The sequence below is a fragment of the Chrysemys picta genome, chromosome 11 (genome assembly GCF_011386835.1).
Source record: "Chrysemys picta bellii isolate R12L10 chromosome 11, ASM1138683v2, whole genome shotgun sequence".
Classification (NCBI taxonomy): Eukaryota; Metazoa; Chordata; order Testudines; family Emydidae; genus Chrysemys; species Chrysemys picta.
In genome coordinates, this window is record NC_088801.1 from 39203715 (window position 1) to 39222173 (window position 18459).

At 42.0% G+C, this 18459-nt stretch overlaps 1 protein-coding gene across 4 annotated transcripts in view; it reads right to left on the bottom strand.

Annotated features, from left to right (window-relative positions):
• METTL8 (methyltransferase 8, tRNA N3-cytidine) overlaps positions 1-18459 on the bottom strand; it is a 45629-nt gene that overhangs the window by 9730 nt on the left and 17440 nt on the right. For 2 of the 4 annotated variants that reach the window (XR_010591306.1, XM_005290447.5), the window contains exons 3-5: positions 8509-8600; positions 3870-4267; positions 3265-3314 (exon numbers count right to left, since the gene is read on the bottom strand). Coding sequence is in view for 3 of the 4 variants with exons in the window: in XM_005290447.5 (XP_005290504.2) it covers positions 3265-3314; positions 3870-4267; positions 8509-8600 (540 nt within the window). In the remaining variant the exon portion in view is untranslated. Of the gene's footprint in view, positions 1-3264; positions 3315-3869; positions 4268-8508; positions 8601-9815; positions 9907-18459 lie in introns of all 4 variants that reach the window. The other 2 variants (XM_065560783.1, XM_005290451.5) reach the window with 2 other exon arrangements.

Sequence of the window (18459 nt, forward strand, 5' to 3'; positions counted from 1 at the left end):
TGCCAACAGTTCGTGGGGTGGGAATTGGGACGGGGGACACCAAGCTAGGAAGAAAGTAAGTGGAAAGCAAGAGAAGGAAGACACGACTGGATGGAGTCACAGAGAGCCATCAAATACTTGTGACGATGCCCAGGTGCTGCATTGCATCAATATGCAATAATGGGTCACAATTTCACTCTGCAATCATTTTGTGGGTTTCTGCAACTCCACTCAGAGATTTTCTGGCACTGGTCTATGCATGTAATTTAATTAGCAACATGAAAAATATTTATTTCAGCTTCAACGGAGGAAATTACTTAACAGTTATTAACTGTTCTGAAGACGTTTGGGTTCCCAGGTGTCATTTGTGCTGGCTGTGATCAGATTATGTGGTTTTGATTGTTTGCTTCCATTACCCTGGGCCTTTTTTCATCAAAATACATGTCGGTTTCCTGTAGTGCTAGCTTCCCTTCCCCTCACATTCACTGCAAAGCCAGTTGCAAATTTTCCTCACATCAAAACATCAGACGTCTGGAACCCAGGGCAGGATTTTTTCAACTCTTCAACAATCAGTGTAAATGAGGGTGAGTGAAGCAGCAGTCCCACTAATTAAGGAACAGGATTAGCCCTCAGAAAAACCATCTCTCCTAAAGTGCTGGAGAGTTTGGAAAGGAAGTCTCATCAAAGAGAAAATGTGTCCCTTTGCCCAGCAGATTCTGCTGTATACCCAGCTCTAAGGGGGCTCAGCAGGAGAACCCTCTTGGACCAAGAGCAGCCGATCTTGATCTCACTACTGAGCAAAACCCTCATCAGCCCTATGGATACTTAAGAGATGTATTCAGGCAACCAGTGGAATTACAGGTCCCAGACTGGATGTGAGATCTCGTGGAACCTGGAACCCCTAGCATGACTGAGGGTAAGCAGCTGGGTTTTTGACTGACCTAGTCCTACTTATCCAATTGACCCATCAAGGTGTATAAACAGCTGTTCTCTTCTCACAAAGTGGGAAGCGAACTGCATGAAAAGCCTCTGTCAAACAACAGGGATAGTTCTGGTTTGGACAGTTATTTCACGGCCAGCATGTCTGGCCCCTAGGCTGAGGCGTGGCCAGGCAGCTCTGCGCGGTGTGTGCTACCCACACGCACCACCACCGCAGCTCCCATTGGCTGTGAACTGCGGCCAATGGAAGCTGAGGAGCCGGCACCGGGGGCAGGGGCAGTAAGCGGAGCTTCCCTGATCGCCCCTGCACCTACGGGACGGAGGGAAACGCCAGCCGCTTCCGGGAGCTGCACAGAGCTGGGGCAGGCAGGAAGTTGTCTTAGCCCCACTGCACCACCGCCCGGACTTTTAACAACCTGGTCAGCGGTGCTGACCGGAGCCACCAGGGTCCCTTTTCGACCAGGCGTCCCGGTCAAAAACCAGATGCCTTGCAACTCTAAGCACTAACTGTGTCAAATACCATCCCTTTTTATTTTTAATTTTGGATCATTAAAAAAAATTTAAAAATATTCCACAGAAAAGGGAAGGTTTTCTTTCAAGCACAGTATGAATCTACATTGTATTAAGATTACTATTCTTTTGTGCAAACAAAAGGCAATTTTACATTGCCAAATATAGTATGAATTGTACTTAGATACAAGATGTGCCTTCCAATAGATAAGAGATGTTTCCATCAATTCAAATATGAAATCAATGCATATTCTTAACTGCAATGTATTCTTAACTGCATTCAGACTTCAGTTACACCTCTGTGTTTTAAATGCTAAATACTATGTAGTTAACGCACCTATCAGGTCACATGCAGGATCTGCATACAAACTGAGATGACTGAGTAAAATGCTGATTAATAGGAGGACTCTTAATTATAAGAAGTTTTGCAGTACAAATAATGCTTCCTGTATAATGCACACCAGTTTGAGTTTTTCCCCATATACGTACCTAATAATGTCTTTTCTCCCACACAGCACTACTTTCTGTTATTTTCATTGATAATGCGGGTTTCTCCTTTCACAATATAATCTGACGTTTAGGGGAGAAGGATTGTTTCAGGGTTAAGGCCTGTTAGTTTGGAGACTGGATTATTTTGCTAACACTGCAACACACTTCCTGTGTGACCTTGGCACACCACTTTGGGTGTGTCTACATAGCAGCTGGGAAGGTGCTTCCCAGTGTGGGCGGGCAGACAGACACACACCAGCTCTGCTCGAGCCACAAGCAGTGTGGTGACAGCTCAGGCTACCCTCGTATGTACCCAGGGGTCTGCCGGTTTGTATTCGCGCAGCTAGCCTGAGCCACTACCTGTGCCACAGTGGCCACACTGCTATTTTTACCATGCTATCTAGAGCAGAGCTAGTGTGTGTATGTCTCCCTGGACTGGGAAGCATGCTCCCAGCTGCCCTGAATCTCTCTGTATCTGAATTCCCACATCTGTGAAATGGATACAATAGTGCTTATACCACAGGAATGTTGTGGCTAACAAATGTCTGTGAAGTGGACTGAAGTCACTACGAAAGTGCAAATTATTAGTACTGGGCTGCAGAATAACAATTAGTGTGTTGCACACAAGTTTCAGAGATAAGAGCAGAGAAGAGTCTGTCCCTTCCCCTGATATGTGGACATCATTTCCAGTGAAAGCTAAGAACATGCAAGGAAAGGAGAACATTCTCTCACAACACTTCCTTCTAAAGACAAAAGCTATGTGGATGGGATGGGATGGAGGGTTCAAGGGATTAAGTAATGCAACATGGAACTTTGGGTCTCTGTGTCAATAAAACTTGAGCTGCTTTAATCGAGAATATGGACCAAATTCAGAAGTGACATAAGCGGCCAAAGATAGCACTCATAACCTCTTGCCAATGTGGTAATATACACCATCATTTCTGTCACCTCTGAATTTGGAACCAGAAGTTGATACTATCTGATGGCTGTTCAGTGACCTGTATGACAAGTATTGGTGGTCTCAGTCCGGTGCCACTGGACTGGTGTAAACACCCAACTACCACAAGCGACAGACACTTTTGTTAGCAGTTGGCATGAATGAGCCTGAAGACTGACCTACCGCCTCAACACCAGATGTTTTCCCTTCTAAATCAAAGCCGAATAACTGGCTCAGCACCATGGGGAACAACTTGCATGGCTACTGCCACATTGTCCCTGTTCTGTGGGTCACTAGAAGATGCTGGTGTCTAGGACTCTCAATCCAGCATTTCTCACAGCATAAGACTAGCTTAAAAAAAAATTTTCATTCATGTTGGGCATGTATTTGGGGGGACTGACACTGCTTACCATATAACTTTCAAAATAGGAAAAGCACTGTTTCCAGCACCACAACCAACCTGGAATTAAAGCAGAAACAAAAATTTTACTAAACCATCAAATAAAGCCTGTATCTCAGGGTTTTAGTCCCAAATTAACTGAAACCATTACAATGGTTAAAGAAGCAAAAAAGGGGTAAATGGCTTTATTGCTCCTTACACCACAACTCTCAGAAGCACTGACTCTTCTGCTATCCTTATGGACCAGGATCAGGTCCTACACTCTCTCACATGCCCAGAAAAGATTCTTCTCCCCAGGGGAAACTTCACAGGAAACTGTAGTTTTTTTGTACAATTTTGCTATTTTGTCTCACAGCATTGGTTTAGACAGAACAAAATATTTTAAACTGGGATTTTCAGATAGGCCTAAGGGAATTAGAAGTACAACTCCCAGTGACTTTCCATGGGAACTGGACATCTAATTTTCTTAGGTCCCTCTGAAAATGTCAGGCACAAGGCAAAAGTAGTGTTGTGAACTCTGAATAGTTGTTGCCTTGATAAATATTAAGCAACCATTATATTTGAAGCCATCATTTGGAGTTGTAAATTATGTGTTGAATGTCTGCAGTAAAATACCTCTAGTATTCTGTAGGCAGCACCACTGCCAGGGAAGGATTCTTGCTTCACAGGTTCTTGTTCACAGTTCTTAACATGTTTGTTGTCAGTAACAGGTTCTGCTTGGTTTTTGTTGTATGAGTGTCCTTCCACAGAAGTTAAACCATCCACCAAATTGTTCTGGCAATAATCTTTGCCTTCTTCAAACATTCCAGGAAAGCCCACATTTGTGCAACTGTTTGTAGCATTCAGTTTTACAGGATAAGAAGATTTTTCCTCTTTATTTATCTGATTTTTCCTTCCTTTTGGAAGAATTTCTGGAAACTCCAGAAACAGCCAATTACGATCCTTGAAAAAGTTATTCTTATGAGTGTTGTAAAATTCATTCCAGTATTTACTAGCTTCTCTTTCATATTTGTCTGGAATTAAAAAAACAGGCACTTAATTGTCATCATAAAACAATATGACATTTAAAAATGAAACTAGATAATAGCAGAGATAAAGGTTAAGAAATTTGATGCTCTCCATATGGTGTTGTTTAAATCAAATATCAAGTCTTATGGCCCAGTCCTTTCACCTGTGTTCAAGGAAAACTACTGCTGCATTTAAAAAGGATTTTACCTGCATAAAGACTATAAGAACAGGCTTTCTACATCTTTCATTCTGTTTTTGTTCAGTCATGCACAAGGAGAATGTCACCAAAATGCACAATAACCTGCTTACCTAAGTTTGATTTCATATAAACCAACTCTTAATACTTCCATTTTTATAAATAAGAGATATATTTAATTTATATTAACTAACTATAGGGAAAGATTTATGAGCCTCTAGAAATGGGTTTGCAAAATGCATGTGTACAGCTATATTGCAGACAAAGTTATTACATGCAAAATTACCAAGCAAATATTAGAACATTAGGATAAAATATTAGTTAGGAAGCCAAAAATAAATATCCCTGGTGTAAGCTGATGCAACTGCACTAAATTTGGTCCCATGGCTCTAATATTGTCCCATCCAAAAATCCATAAGCAATATTATAAAAGAATCTAAATACCTATGGATGTGTAATACGCAAATTTGCAAACCTGCTTTCATCTACTGTAACAGCTCACGTACACCTATACACACATACAAACACATGCACCTGTACATTGTTCAGGAAATAATAAAGCCATAAGCCAAATTATAAAAGCAATGTATCATTTTAGTTAAGCTTTCTCTGCTCTTTCCCCTAAATCAAGAAACATAAAATTGAAATTAATACTCTATCATGACTTATGAATTTATATGAACAACTGCAAATGTTTTGCTAACTGCAGTTCTCTCTCCAAATATATGCTATTAGAAATCCACTCCTTCAGAGCCATATTCACTGATCGGTGTTATTGCATGTGGCCAATAGCAGCCCATACTCTTTTAACCATACTACTGATGTGCTATAGAAAATTATAACATGTGCAGGAGTAACAGGAATGCTTGTTTACTTTGCAAACCCTTTAAAGAGCTCTGCTAAAAACTGGCCCTTTGTGTTCATGAATTCTGATTTCTCAGTCAATTTGTTTAATATCTAGTACATGATTTAACAACTATTCCATACCATATATACATACAGGGCCACTAGTTCTATATCACATTTCTGCTGTCATTTTCCTTTGTATCTTAAAACAAAATTGCCTACAATCACTCCAATTTTTCAAAGTTAAATAAAGCTGAGAACAGCCATTAGAGATGTTTGGATTAGGAGAGGTAGTGAGACGTGCCAATGGGGTGACAGAATACCGTGTAGTAGAGATCTGAATAATTCTTTATTAAAGGACAAGACCCACTCATGCTCAGTAATGGTGCAGAGTTGTTTTACACTGCAAGTACAAAGTTAACTGAGGTAATACATACTGGATTTCAAAAGTCTATGTCGCACTTGTATAGATACTTGATGTTAAAAATGCAAAACCAAGCCTCCTTCTCAAAAGAGTCTTAAATTACTTTCATCTCTTTGTTAGATTCACAATTTTTCCTAAATGTCTGATCAAAACACAATTAAAAAACCTTGCATTTAACTTCCCTATACGATTTCTAGATTTGATAGCTTGTTTAACACAGGAGCACAATGCTTAAAATTAAAGCCTTTAAAATTCAGGTTCAGTAGTAACACTAGTTTGTTGGGCAGTCTTTTATTTATTTATTTTTTTTAAACATCCATCTTTCACTGCATTGTGTTATTGCTAATTAGTTTTCCTATCAATATGACAGAACCCATCATTATTAAATTAACTCATTTAACAATTTCTTTATAAACTGATCGGAAAAGCATGCATTACTCATCAAATTCAACCTACAATGCTCCTGCGTGACTGTCTCTCTTTGTGGTTCAGGTGCAGAGACAGGTAATGCAGTTTCCAATGTAATTGAATTATTAACTTTCCTTTCTTAATCTCTGAAAATTTCATAAGTAAGAAATGTCAGTCAGCCTAGCTCCTGGGTCATGGTTTTTATTCGCTTCTGTTTATTTTATTAAGCTGCCCAATTGTAGCACTTTCCAAAACCTGGGAAGGCACACAGAGCTTCTGAAACTAGGATCCTGCAGAAATTGGTTATTTTGCCTCATTTTTTAATGGACTCTTTTGTGCAGTTGCTCTGCCACAGCCCGTAGCCCTTCTTGAGAAGAAGCTGAACATGCTAATAAGCAAACCAAATGCTCCAAAGTGGTATAATTAGTCCATTCAGTTTTGCATTTCCTGGTTGTACTGAGGCTTGTCACAGCTATTTTATTTTAGTGATATTACAGTTTTGTGGGAAACTTTTTTTTTCTCCTTACTGCAGTGTCCAAGGCACCAAAAGACCTGCTCATTAGCTTCAGTCTAGTTCATTGTTAATATAAATAGGCCAAAATGTGATGCCACTTGCAGAACCAAGCTGGAGTTTTTGGAAAAATATTACTGGCAATGCTTGTCTAATTCAAGTTTTAAACAGAGCAACATTCATAGAAAATGTCCTTGGATTCTTACAGTTCTTGGCAATAAACAAATGCATGCTCATTTTATTTCTAGCAAGTGCAAACTAAATTATAATTGACTTTAGATGATGAGTAAGAGTGTCACATTAACCACATGTGTACACAGTTAAGTTTTCAACCGGGGGCTCATTTTCAACGGTTTTCAATAAATAGATGAAAATATTAAATGTGAAGTTTAAAAGATAAACATTATCTTTGTGGATTTAGATAAAGAATGAGAGAATGTAAAAGAGCAGGATGACAGGAAGGCCCTAGAATAGAGACATTTTTCAGTCTGGTGTGCAGAGAATCACTCCCATTAACCATGACGGGAAAGCATGCCCTATTCTCAAGGTATTATGCGACAAAGAAATAAGTGTCAGAAAAAAAGCCTCAATCACAAGGTATTAAAAGCGATGAAGAGCACATTACAGAAGAAGTATTCACGGGTAATTCAAACACACTCCAATATAATGACACAGTCTAGTTTGACAAAGGTCAAGACCTGCAACCCCCATTGTTACCTTAATACACACAAAAATAACTGTTTTCAGAATATCCTTCTAATAATAGAAAGATTATTGGCCTCCAAGATTAATGCAGCGATAGATTTACTGCCCCAGTTCTGGGAATGTACAAAAACCAAACAGAACACACAGAGGATTCTGGATTTCTTGTACATGGAGACCTCCCTCCAATTGCCCCAATCAACACTATCCATTTCGCCAGGTACTGCAATAATCTATATTGCTGATTTTTTCATCCAAATATGCAGTGTAATCTGCCTTACTCTCCTCCTGCATGCCAATGGTTCAGAAACTCTGTGGTATGTGCATGTGTGTAGAGGAGTGCTAGTTTTCAATTATGGGTAACAGGACCATTCGGGATATGAATTCAGTGAGATCCAACTGTGAGTAGAAATTCCACTATGATGATACCACCAGTGTGTATGTGTCACACTCTTTGCTTACTTCCTTAAGAAGGTATTCTACAGACAAGGCAAAGTTCTGAACATTTTAATTCCTTTACTCTCCTAATTCACCATCCTTCTGAAAGAGGGAATATATAGCCAGCCAAGGAAACCCCATAGTTCACAGGAGTCACCTTTGAATGATATGAGAAAACACCTTCTGCCCAGCACAATGAGCACAATGTCTCTAAAGCATTTCTAGCTCAAGCTGCCTATGGCATAAAGCTGGGACCAGAAATCCATCTCAGATCTCCTGAGAGACAGCACTATGCACATCCACTAGCCCAGTAAGCTGATCTGCAACCAAATTAAAAAGCAAATGTGAACATTTGACATGAGAACTTTAGATTTCATCACCCCCAATGATTGCAAATTCACTCCCTTTCCCTATGGTGACAGCATAAGCAACAATGGGGGCTTTAATTTGAAGCATTGTAAAGGTTAGGATTCACATCTCTGGAAATCGCAATTTGCAGATTTCATCATATTAGGCTGAGACCTGTTGCCCTGGAGAAAGGGAAAATACTTTAAAAGGATAATTGAATAGCTAGGTAAAGGTGAATGCTTTTGGACAGGTTTGTCGTGGTTAATAAGACAAAGGTAAATGACCAAAAAGTGGATTTAATCAAGGAAAAATATAAATAAAAAAAGAGCATTCTTGGAGCATTAGAACTTCTTAGGAATTATGGGTCCATTACCTTGATCTTCTGGTTGAACCCGCACAAGCGAGTTCTCTGTTGCTTTTTCTCTGGCCCTTTCTTCTTCCTCTTGTGACCACTGCATGTGGTCCCTGCAAAAAGACAGTTGCAGAACATGTTTTTAATATGATTTCTCCATAGCCTTTTGGGGGGACTGCTCGCAAATTAACTACATTGTATGTTCCAGTGTCATATAAATACATTTTGGTGCAAGATAATTCTTTCAGCTGGTCCTGATGCAATCTGGAGCTCCTACAGTTCTTATGTTTAGTTCTTTTGCTTTGTTCTGAGTTCCAGCAGCCTCTGTGCTGACAGCTAATATAATGTCCTCTCCTAACTGTACACCCTACTAGCTGATTATTTGAATGACTGTGGCATGTTGTCTTTTTGTTGCTCTCTCTGTGAGACTTTCTGTAGCTATCCCTTTGCTCGATGATTTATTCTCACATTGGCAATGGTAGAAATTGTAGTGCTGCTTTCTTTATATTTTTGTAATTTAAAAAAAGGCTCTCTTGCTAGCTTGCATTTATCTATGTTGTCTTGTTCTTGTATAAAGTTGATTCATTATGTTGGAGCGACATATTGTATATTACATTCCAACAAAAACAATGTGTCACCTTAACTTTTCCTCCCTGAGTTTATAGTTATACAGTTTGGTATCCTGGTGAGCTGAAGTATGTCCTATAGAACTGTACTTTTTAGAAACAACAATTTAATACAAGAATATATTCATTGGGTTGGTGAAAGACGTTTGCAATTTCAGTGTATACTTATTGATTACAAAAACATAGATACAGCATCCAAAAGGATGGTGCTATAAAGCAATTAATAGCCAAGCACGAATAACCAGACAGGAATAAAGATTCAGATCTCCTGACCAATTAATAACTTGCAAATGTCAACCAGACTAGAGTTAATGAATACTGGAGCCAATGCCCTACCATCGCCCTATGTCTCCAAAACACACTTTGATTTTTTGCAATGCGAACAAATTCCCAGGAATGACGCAGGTTCAAACCTGGGAGTTTGTAGGCGTTAAAAAAAATCTAAGCTTTTGTGTGTTACAGATAATGATGAATCACTAGTGACATAAATCTCAACCAGAAGAATGATTAAACACAGACTTCCAACTAAAATGAGGCAAAATAATTAGCATTTTGTTTTCATCCCTGGGTTTAGCATGCACCTTGCAAGTTAATTCTGTTTATATGCATTTATTTCGCATGTCACGTTAGATGCATACTTGACTGAATCTAGGGAGATCTATTAGCACAGATTCTGATCCAAAGAATCCACTTGTTACTAACGTTTATCATGTGGAGGACCAAAGATCATCTAGGCAGGAAACTAGTCGCTGTTGAGACAGGGAACACATTTCTATCCAGAAATTCTTACAGCCTATATGGAAGAAGGAAGAGCAATCAGTTTCTGAAAAAAGGCGAGCTATGCTGCAATACTTTGTGGTTCCAGAACGCGTTGTGTAAAATGGTCCACCCTGATCATTTAACAGATTCATGATATACCTTAAATGGAACAAAATAAGGACCTGACCCTGACAAGTGCTGGACTCTGGCAATTCCTATTCACTCTCATGTAGCTGTCAGATCAGGCCCTAAGGACCTGCTAAACTCCCATTTACTTCAGCATAAGCAGGATTGGGATCTAACTTGTTTACTTTAACTCCTTTCTAAGATTGTTTTCAAACTGTAAGCTTTTGGGGGGGGGGGAAATCTTCATCTTCCTCTCTGTTTGGAAAGTACCTCATTTTGGGTACTGCCACAATATAAATAATCATCTCAAATACAGTAACTCCTCACTTAACGTAGTTATGTTCCTGAAAAATGCAACTTTATGCAAAACTATGTTAAGCGAATCCAATTTCCCCATAAGAATTAATGTAAATGGGGGTGGGGGTTAGGTTCCATGGAAATTTTTTTCACCAGACAAAAGACATTATATACATATACAGTATAAGTTTTAAACAATTTTAAACGAACAGTTTAAATTGTACACAGCAATGAATGATTGTCCAGCTTGGTTGAGGTGGTGGAGTAAGAGGGTAGAATATTTCCCAGGGAATGCCTTGCTGCTAAATGATCAACTAGCACTCAGCTGAGCCCTCAAGGGTTAATACACTGTTGTTAATGTAGCCTCACACTCTACAAGCCAGCATGGACTGAGGCAGGAGCGAGGAAACAAAACAGACGCATGGCAGTAGCTGCAAAAACTGAACATGATGATGAGCTCATGCTATCCAGCTGGAATGCACCACTTCCTCCTGACAGCACATGTACAGTTGCACAGGTGCTGACTTTCCAAAGTGCTGAGGGGTGCATGCATGAGTGAGAGAGAGAAACGTGCATTACCCCTTTAAGTACGCTGACTCCACTTAAAGTATGTTGCCCTTTTAAGCAGATCAGCCAGTTCAGACAGGAAGCAACAGCTTCCAGCAAGCTCCCTCCGTTCTGTTCCTGAGCCCCCTTTGTAGAGAGGGAGTATGGAGCAGGGGGACATCCTGATATCAGCACTCCTCTCCCCCCATTCCCCAGCAAGCAAGAAGCTCCAGGGAGCAGCTCCAAGGCAGAGGGCAGGTCAGGAGAAGCATGACAGTGGTGGGAGGGCCACCTGAATTGCTGCTGGGCAGCTGCCAAGCCACATACCTTACAGGCAATTTAGGGGAGCTGATGGGGGACAGGGGCTGCTGGCCCCCCCTGGTTCTAATCCCCACAAGGAGGGGCTGCTCTTCCAGAGAATCCTGCAAGCAGTGGACAAAGCAGGCAGCTGCCAATCGACGTTATAAGGGAGCATTGCACAACTTTAAACGAGCTTGTTCCCTAATAGATCAGCAACGTAACAATGAAACAACGTAACCAGAACAATGTTAAGTGAGGAGTTACTGTACACACTAGCAATAAAGGTTAATTTTATTTTAGCTTGCACATTAAACTTGAACAGGGCCAAGTTCTTCTGCTTTAAAATGCACTGGACACGATCTTTGAGCATATTACTAACCAGGCTACATTTATTTTCAAACAAGTATCATTCAAGACTCCCCCCAACTAAGTTATTCCAGAAATCAGCAGTTTCGGACATGTTTTTCACAATAAAAAAGAAAATTCTTACATTATGAGAAGGGGACATGTGAGCTGAAATGAGGAGTGGGGGAAAGGAATATGTCAGGCCAATTCCTGAATGTGAAACGTAGAAACTAAAAAAATATAAAAAGCCTTCTGACAGTTAAACAGCATGTTCACATGGGATATGGCAAACAGACACTGATGCAGGCAGCATTACATAGGGAGGTCTCCACATAAAGATGATCAGAGGCTAAGATGTGGACAAGCCTGCTGTCGTTAACAGTTATACATTTTTTTCCTCTCTCTCAGCTGCATGCTTGCTTTAACAAATATTTGTCATGGGCAAAGCAAGGAAAATCCCACCCATGTCTGATTTTGCTGTGTTTCTCTTAGAGTCAATGATGTAATAGAGCACGTTCCACACCCTACGGTTACCATACGTCCGGATTTTCCCAGAAATCACAAAAAAACGAACATGTCCGGGAAAATAGGGAGGGGCCGGCGCCACTGGGTGCTGGGCCGGGGGCCGGGCCGGGGCCGGCGGTGCTGGGCCGGGGGTGCTCGGGCAGGGTCGCGGGGCCGGGCCCGGCGCTGCGGGGCCGGGGGTGCTGGGCCGGGGCCGGCAGTGCTGGGCCGGGGGCGGCACCCCAGGAGCCGAGCCAGGCTGGAGACGCTGGGGCCAGGGCCGGCCGCCGGAGGGAGCCGCTCGGTTGGGGGGGCCAGACTGGGCCGCGCCTCCTCCCCCCACCCCCTCCCAGCTTACCTGCTGCCTGCTTCAGGCTTCCCGCGAATCAAATGTTCACGGGAAGCAGGGGAGGGGGCGGAGTTGGGGCGGGGACTTTGGGGAAGGGGTGGAGTTGGGGCGGGGGCCTGGGCGGGGTTGGGGGCGGGGCCCCGTGGAGTTTCCTCTTTTTGGACACTTAAAATATGGTAACCCTACATTTGCAAAATGTGATGTCCTCATGCCACAGTTTGGACACTGAGGTTTAGGACTGATGGTAGGTAAAGATATAGAGTGTGACCCTTACTCTATGGCATCAATGTGAACTATGGAGGACAGGAAAAGCAAATATCAGAACAATGGAATAGGTGACATCCTGGAACATCAGTACAGTTTTACTGTTCTGAGGTAATTCTCCCATGCTCTCATAAAGCCAGATATTTCCTATGCACTAAGGACTAAATTCTGCTCTCAGTGACATGGGTCTAACTTATAGTGACTGCAGCAGGAGTTATACATATGTAACTGAGAACAAAATTTGGTATTAAGTGTAAATAGAAACTTTCTCTTACAAGCAACGAATAATGTTTGCAGTCCCCTAATAAAATGGAAGACAAGAATCCCTCTGCTGACATTAACTGAAATCAGTGCTCAAACATGCACTGGCTGCTCAATTCCCAACCATACACGGGCATCTCGTTCTGTGTTTTGAGGTTTTTTTCTTTTTTTAAATAAATTTAATTCAGCCAGTTTGCCCAATCTGCTGTTCACAAAGTGCAGAGGAAGATAAGAGATGCACATGTGATATGTAATAACTAAAAAATCAAATCTGGAGTCCTGAAGAAACCCAGCCCGTCAGCCATGTGTATCACAGAAGGGAAAGGAAACTCCAGAACTCTGGTGGCTCTTAAAAGACGAGAAAGTCTTGACAACCAGTCTTGTTCATTCTCTGATAGTTAACATAAAAAACAGCATTCCCTGCCTATCCCATGGGAAATCAGTTTACACAGGGATGTGCCTCATGTTATGCTAATGTGCTTTAGGTATCATGGTGGCCTGAAGTTTTCATTCTTAATTAATGACTTGCTGCTTTTGCTCCAATGATATTTTCATTAAGCTGAATGAAAGACTCTTGGCTTTTCCCTAAAAGTCTGTATAAGATGGGTGACATGTCTCACACACAGTAGCAGGACTAGAGCTTGGATGCTTTAAAGGAGACTGCTTGTCCTTTCATACAGGCCAACTAGAACTACGATAAAGCTTACATAAATACTTTAAACACTTCTTTCAATAGTGCTCTCTAAAGGGACCCTAAGAGCTCTCCATCTCAGCTCCATCAGGATAGTATTCACTTGAGTATGTCTGACGTAAGATCAGGCAATTCTATCTTCAGTTTATTACCCACTTTCCACTAACTTTCCTATTAACGGGGGAAAAAACTGCCTCCACATCTCCACACATGAAAACCCAGCAGATTACTGGCCTGAACAGAGGTTATAAATGGAAGCAGACATTTTCTGCATTGTTTTGCATAATTAGTCACTTCTTTAAATGATGAAAGATCATGCAACAAGTATCTAGAGAAATATACCAATATATCGAAGGCAACATGAAAGGATACAGGACCACTTTAAGCAAAGCCCCACCTAAATATCTGCCAGCACTGCCAATAAATCCTACATGGGTTTAATTGGGAAATCAGGGTTACCTGTTAAATAATAGGACTACATAATTAATAGTACACCACCACCACATTAACCAGGAGAGAGAAAATTCTGCAAACCAGCACATTATTTAATGAGCTTCTTAGTATACATCTTAGAGGAAGAAGCTGCACAGCTCTCTTATGAATATGCATGTAACTAAAAACAAAGCTTGGACTGGCCCTTTTTGTGTTTAGCTCTCTTGGTCTTGCTTTAAAACATTTGCCCCCATCCACTCCAACAGTTATAGGCTTGGAAAATGCTCAAAATAGTAATACACAAAGAAAGGCCCAGTTTAAACCTTTCCCTCTACATTATATAATCATGATTGTGGTGATATTTCTATCCTGAGTTCCAATAGTGTGACCCTGCTGTCTTTTATGTTGTTGACCTATTTTATCTGCTTTTTTATTGTCAAAATTCTACTAAAAGATCGTTTGAAAAGATTTTGATCATACCTACGTTGGACAAATAAAAGAGACTATTAAAAGATCCACTAACTTGCAAACCTTATTCAGGACCATGGGAATTATCATGGGGGATCAGACCTGAGGTCCATCTACACGGTATCCTGTTTGTGACAGTGACTGGTATCAGTTGATTCAGAGGAAGGTGTGAGAACCCTGCAGTAGGTAGAGACAGGACAATCTGTCCCCACATTAGCTCTCATCCTGATCTCTAAGACAATGCCTACACAGCCCGTGGAAGCACGCCTCCAAGCCTGGGTTGACAGATTTGGCTAGTGAGGCTCATGCCAGCACTCTGAAAATAGCTGAGTAGACAGCACTTCGAAGTTGCAGCTCGGGCTGGAGCTCAGGCTCTGAGGCTTAGGAAGGGGACTGGGCTTCAGACTGCCATCTCAAGCCCAAGCTGCAACTCCAAAGCATGTCTACACAGCTATTTTCAGAGTGCTAGTAGGGGCCCCGCTAACCCCAGTCTGTAGACCTGGGCTGGGAGACTCACTTCTGAGGGATGTGTAGATCTACCCTAATACTTAAGAGACTGGCTTAAATTCTAAAGCATGAGGTGTAATACCCCTTCCACGCTCCCTGTCCAATCCTTTTTTGTTTCTTATTAAGGCTCAACAACTTCCTGACACACTGACTTCCAGTTTACTTACACATAGTTTTTCACACAATTTCCACCCTTTTTATTTCAATGAATGTCCCCGTGTTCTTGTGTTATGAAATGGGGGAATAGAAGGTCCAGATCTCCCTTCTCTAGATCAATCATTATTTTCTATATTTTTATCATATCACCTCTTATTTATCTGTATCTTAAGGTAAACAACCCTAACCTCTTCAATCTCTCCTCATAGAGATAATTTGCATTAATTGACAGTGAATTTCATTGGCCAGTGTGTCGTCTATTCATCTAGCTTGTTTAGGGCTCTCTAAAGTTCCTCACAGTACTCTCTGGTCCTGACTACCTAAATAACTTTGTGACAACTGCAAATGTTGCCACCTCATTACTCACCCAATTTCCAGATCATTAATACATAAATTAAACAATACGGAACCTAACATGGAACCTAGAGGCACCTTTCTGATAACCTTTTGCGATGATGAAAATTGCCATTTAACCTTACTCTTTGCTTTCTGTCACCAGGCCAGTTTTTGATCCATGACAATATCTAACCCCATGACTACTCTTTAGTAGCCTAATAGACACTGAGCACTTCAAAACTAACAACATCCACATGAAGGTTAAATTATATCAAATTTCAAGTTTGCTTGTTCCTGGCCTCTATTCTATAGCTGTTATCCCTTTACAGGCACCAGCACCCATCCCAGAAAAAACGGTTACCTACCTTTCTGTAACTGTTATTCTTCAAGACGAGTTGCACATGTCCATTTCGTTGTAGGTGAGCGAGCACCTCATGCACAATTGTTGGAGAATTTTTTCCCTTATCACTACCCATCAGGGTGGTCCATGCACCCTCTGTCGCCACACACCGCTGAATGTTGATATAAGAGGGCAGAGACATTCCCAGGCCCCCTCAGTTCCTTTGTACTGGATAGACTCCGATAGCGAGGAGGGCGGGTGGGTCGTGGCACAGACACGTGCAACACATCTTCAAGAATAATCATTACAGAAAAGTCGGTAACTGTTTTTTTCTTCTTTGAGTACTTGCACATATCCATGCCACTGTAGGTGATTCACAAGCAGACAAATGTAGAGGTGGCCTCCGAGTCTACCTGACCTGTGACTGTAAGACAAAACCCATCCAAAATTGGCATTGTCCCTGGAATGACAGGAAATGGCATAATACAAAACAAAGTGTGGACTGATGATCAAGTTGCCACTTCACAAATGTCTATGACAGGTACTTGTGCCAAGAAAGATGCAGATGTTGCCTGCACTCTAGCAGAATGTGTCAATACCCTAGCTGGTGGGGTCATATTAGCCAACTGGTAGCATAAATAAATGCACAAAGAGACCAAGGATGACATCTGCTGAGTAGACATTGGTCTGCCCTTAGCTCTGTCCACAACGGCAATGAACAACTGAGGATTAAAGGTCTTAGTATGCTCCAGATTGAAAGCTAGAGCCCTTCTCACATCCCGCGAATGCAGCCTCTCCGAATCTCTAGGAGCACGATGTTTTGGAAAGAAAGTCGGTAAATAGACTGCCTGGTTAACGTGACAATTAGAGATACCTAAGTGAGAAATTTTGGGTGAGGGAGAAGATAAATCTTATCCCTACGGAAAACTGTAAGGAGGGCCTGTTACTAAGGCTTTCAACTCTTTCACTTGTCTGGCCAAGATAATGGCCACTAGAAATGCTACCTTCATAGACAGGTGCAGCAGAGAGCAGGCTGCAAAGGGTTCAATGGTTGGGTCCATCAATTTTGATCAGATCCCAAGGAGGGATGGGATGTTGCATGTGTGGGTACAATCTAACCAAACGCTTTAGGAGTCTGTTGATGATGGTTTTGGAGAAAAGGGATCTACTATCCACCGAGACATGGAAGGCCAAAATAGCTCTATAAGACTGCATCTGGTAGGCTAATAGCCAAACTGTTTTAGATATAGAATACAGTCCAGCATGAGGTTCAGGGGAGCCCACCCTTGCGATGTGGCTTTCTGATGGGACCAAAACACAGAAATGCTTCCACTTAGCCAGTAAGTGCTCCGAGTTGAGGGATTTCTGCTATTCCAAAACACTTTCTGAATATCCTTTGAGCAGGATCTCTCAAATGGTGTTAACCACGAAGTACCCATGCTATCAGACGAAGGTCTCAGAAGCTGGGACAGAGAAGATGACTGTGGTCCTGGGAAATGATGTCTGGAGAGACAGCGGAGGCTCGATTGACCTGGCTAGTAGGGTTGAAAACCAGTGTTGATGAGACCATGCTAGTGCTATAAGGAAGAGACATGCATGATCTTATTTGACTTTGAATGAGAACCTGGGTAGCAAAGGAATTGGAGGGAAGGCATACAGGAAGGAATTCTTCTAGGATAGGAGAAAAGCATCTGTCAGTGAGCCTGGGCTGAGACTTCCCAGGGCACAAAGCTGATGGCATTTTCTGTTGCAAACAGGTCCACTTGGGGAGTTCCCCAGAGCTGGATGGATTTGGCCATGTCTGGGCACAACAGCTAGTTGTGGTGGTTGGAAGAGGACTTGCCCAGATGATGCGTTAATGTGTTGTTTCCCTGAAAGATAAGCAGCTCTGAGATGAATTGAGTTGTTTATGCAAAAGTCCCAGAGGCAAATCATCTCTTGGCACAGTTGGGTTGATCGTGCCCCTCCCTGCCCGTTTATGCAAAACACAGCTGCAGAGAGTTTTCTGTTAGAATTAATAAATTCTTCCCTACTACATGGGGGAGGAAGGCCAAGGAGGCTAGAGGGATTGCTCTTAACTCCCTGACATTTATGAGTCTTTAGAACGTAAGACAACCAGAGACCCCAGGTCTGCAGCGACTCCATATGAGCTCTCCAATGCAGGGATGATGCGTTTGTGACTAAAGTGAGGGTTGGTAGCGAGGGGAACAAAGGGGATGCGATGTTACACCCCATATTCTTCATAGAAATATGGTTATGATATGAATATGGCATTACTAAGATATACATGAGCCATCAAGCACAGACCCCACTCCATTTGAAAGATCTTGATGAGCTCTGCGGTCCTCTGGTGGTGGTGAATCACCTGCCAGCTCGATAGCCTCATCTGGTGATGAGGAAGAGGCTTTTAAGGAGGTGGCTGGTCTATGTCTTGCCTGAGTGATTTCTGGCTGGTCAGTACTGACCTCAGTGCCAGGAACTGGAGAATTTGGTGCCAATGCCTCCAGAATGCTCTTGAAAACAGTGAATGAGACGGTTGAGGGGAGGTCCTAGCCGGAGGGGGGACACCCCACGGTGTCCAAAATGGCGAGCAGTATGGGCCTGGGACCCATCCTTGTCCAGACCATTGTCCCTTAGAAGAAGGTCAGTTCTGAGGTTACTGCAT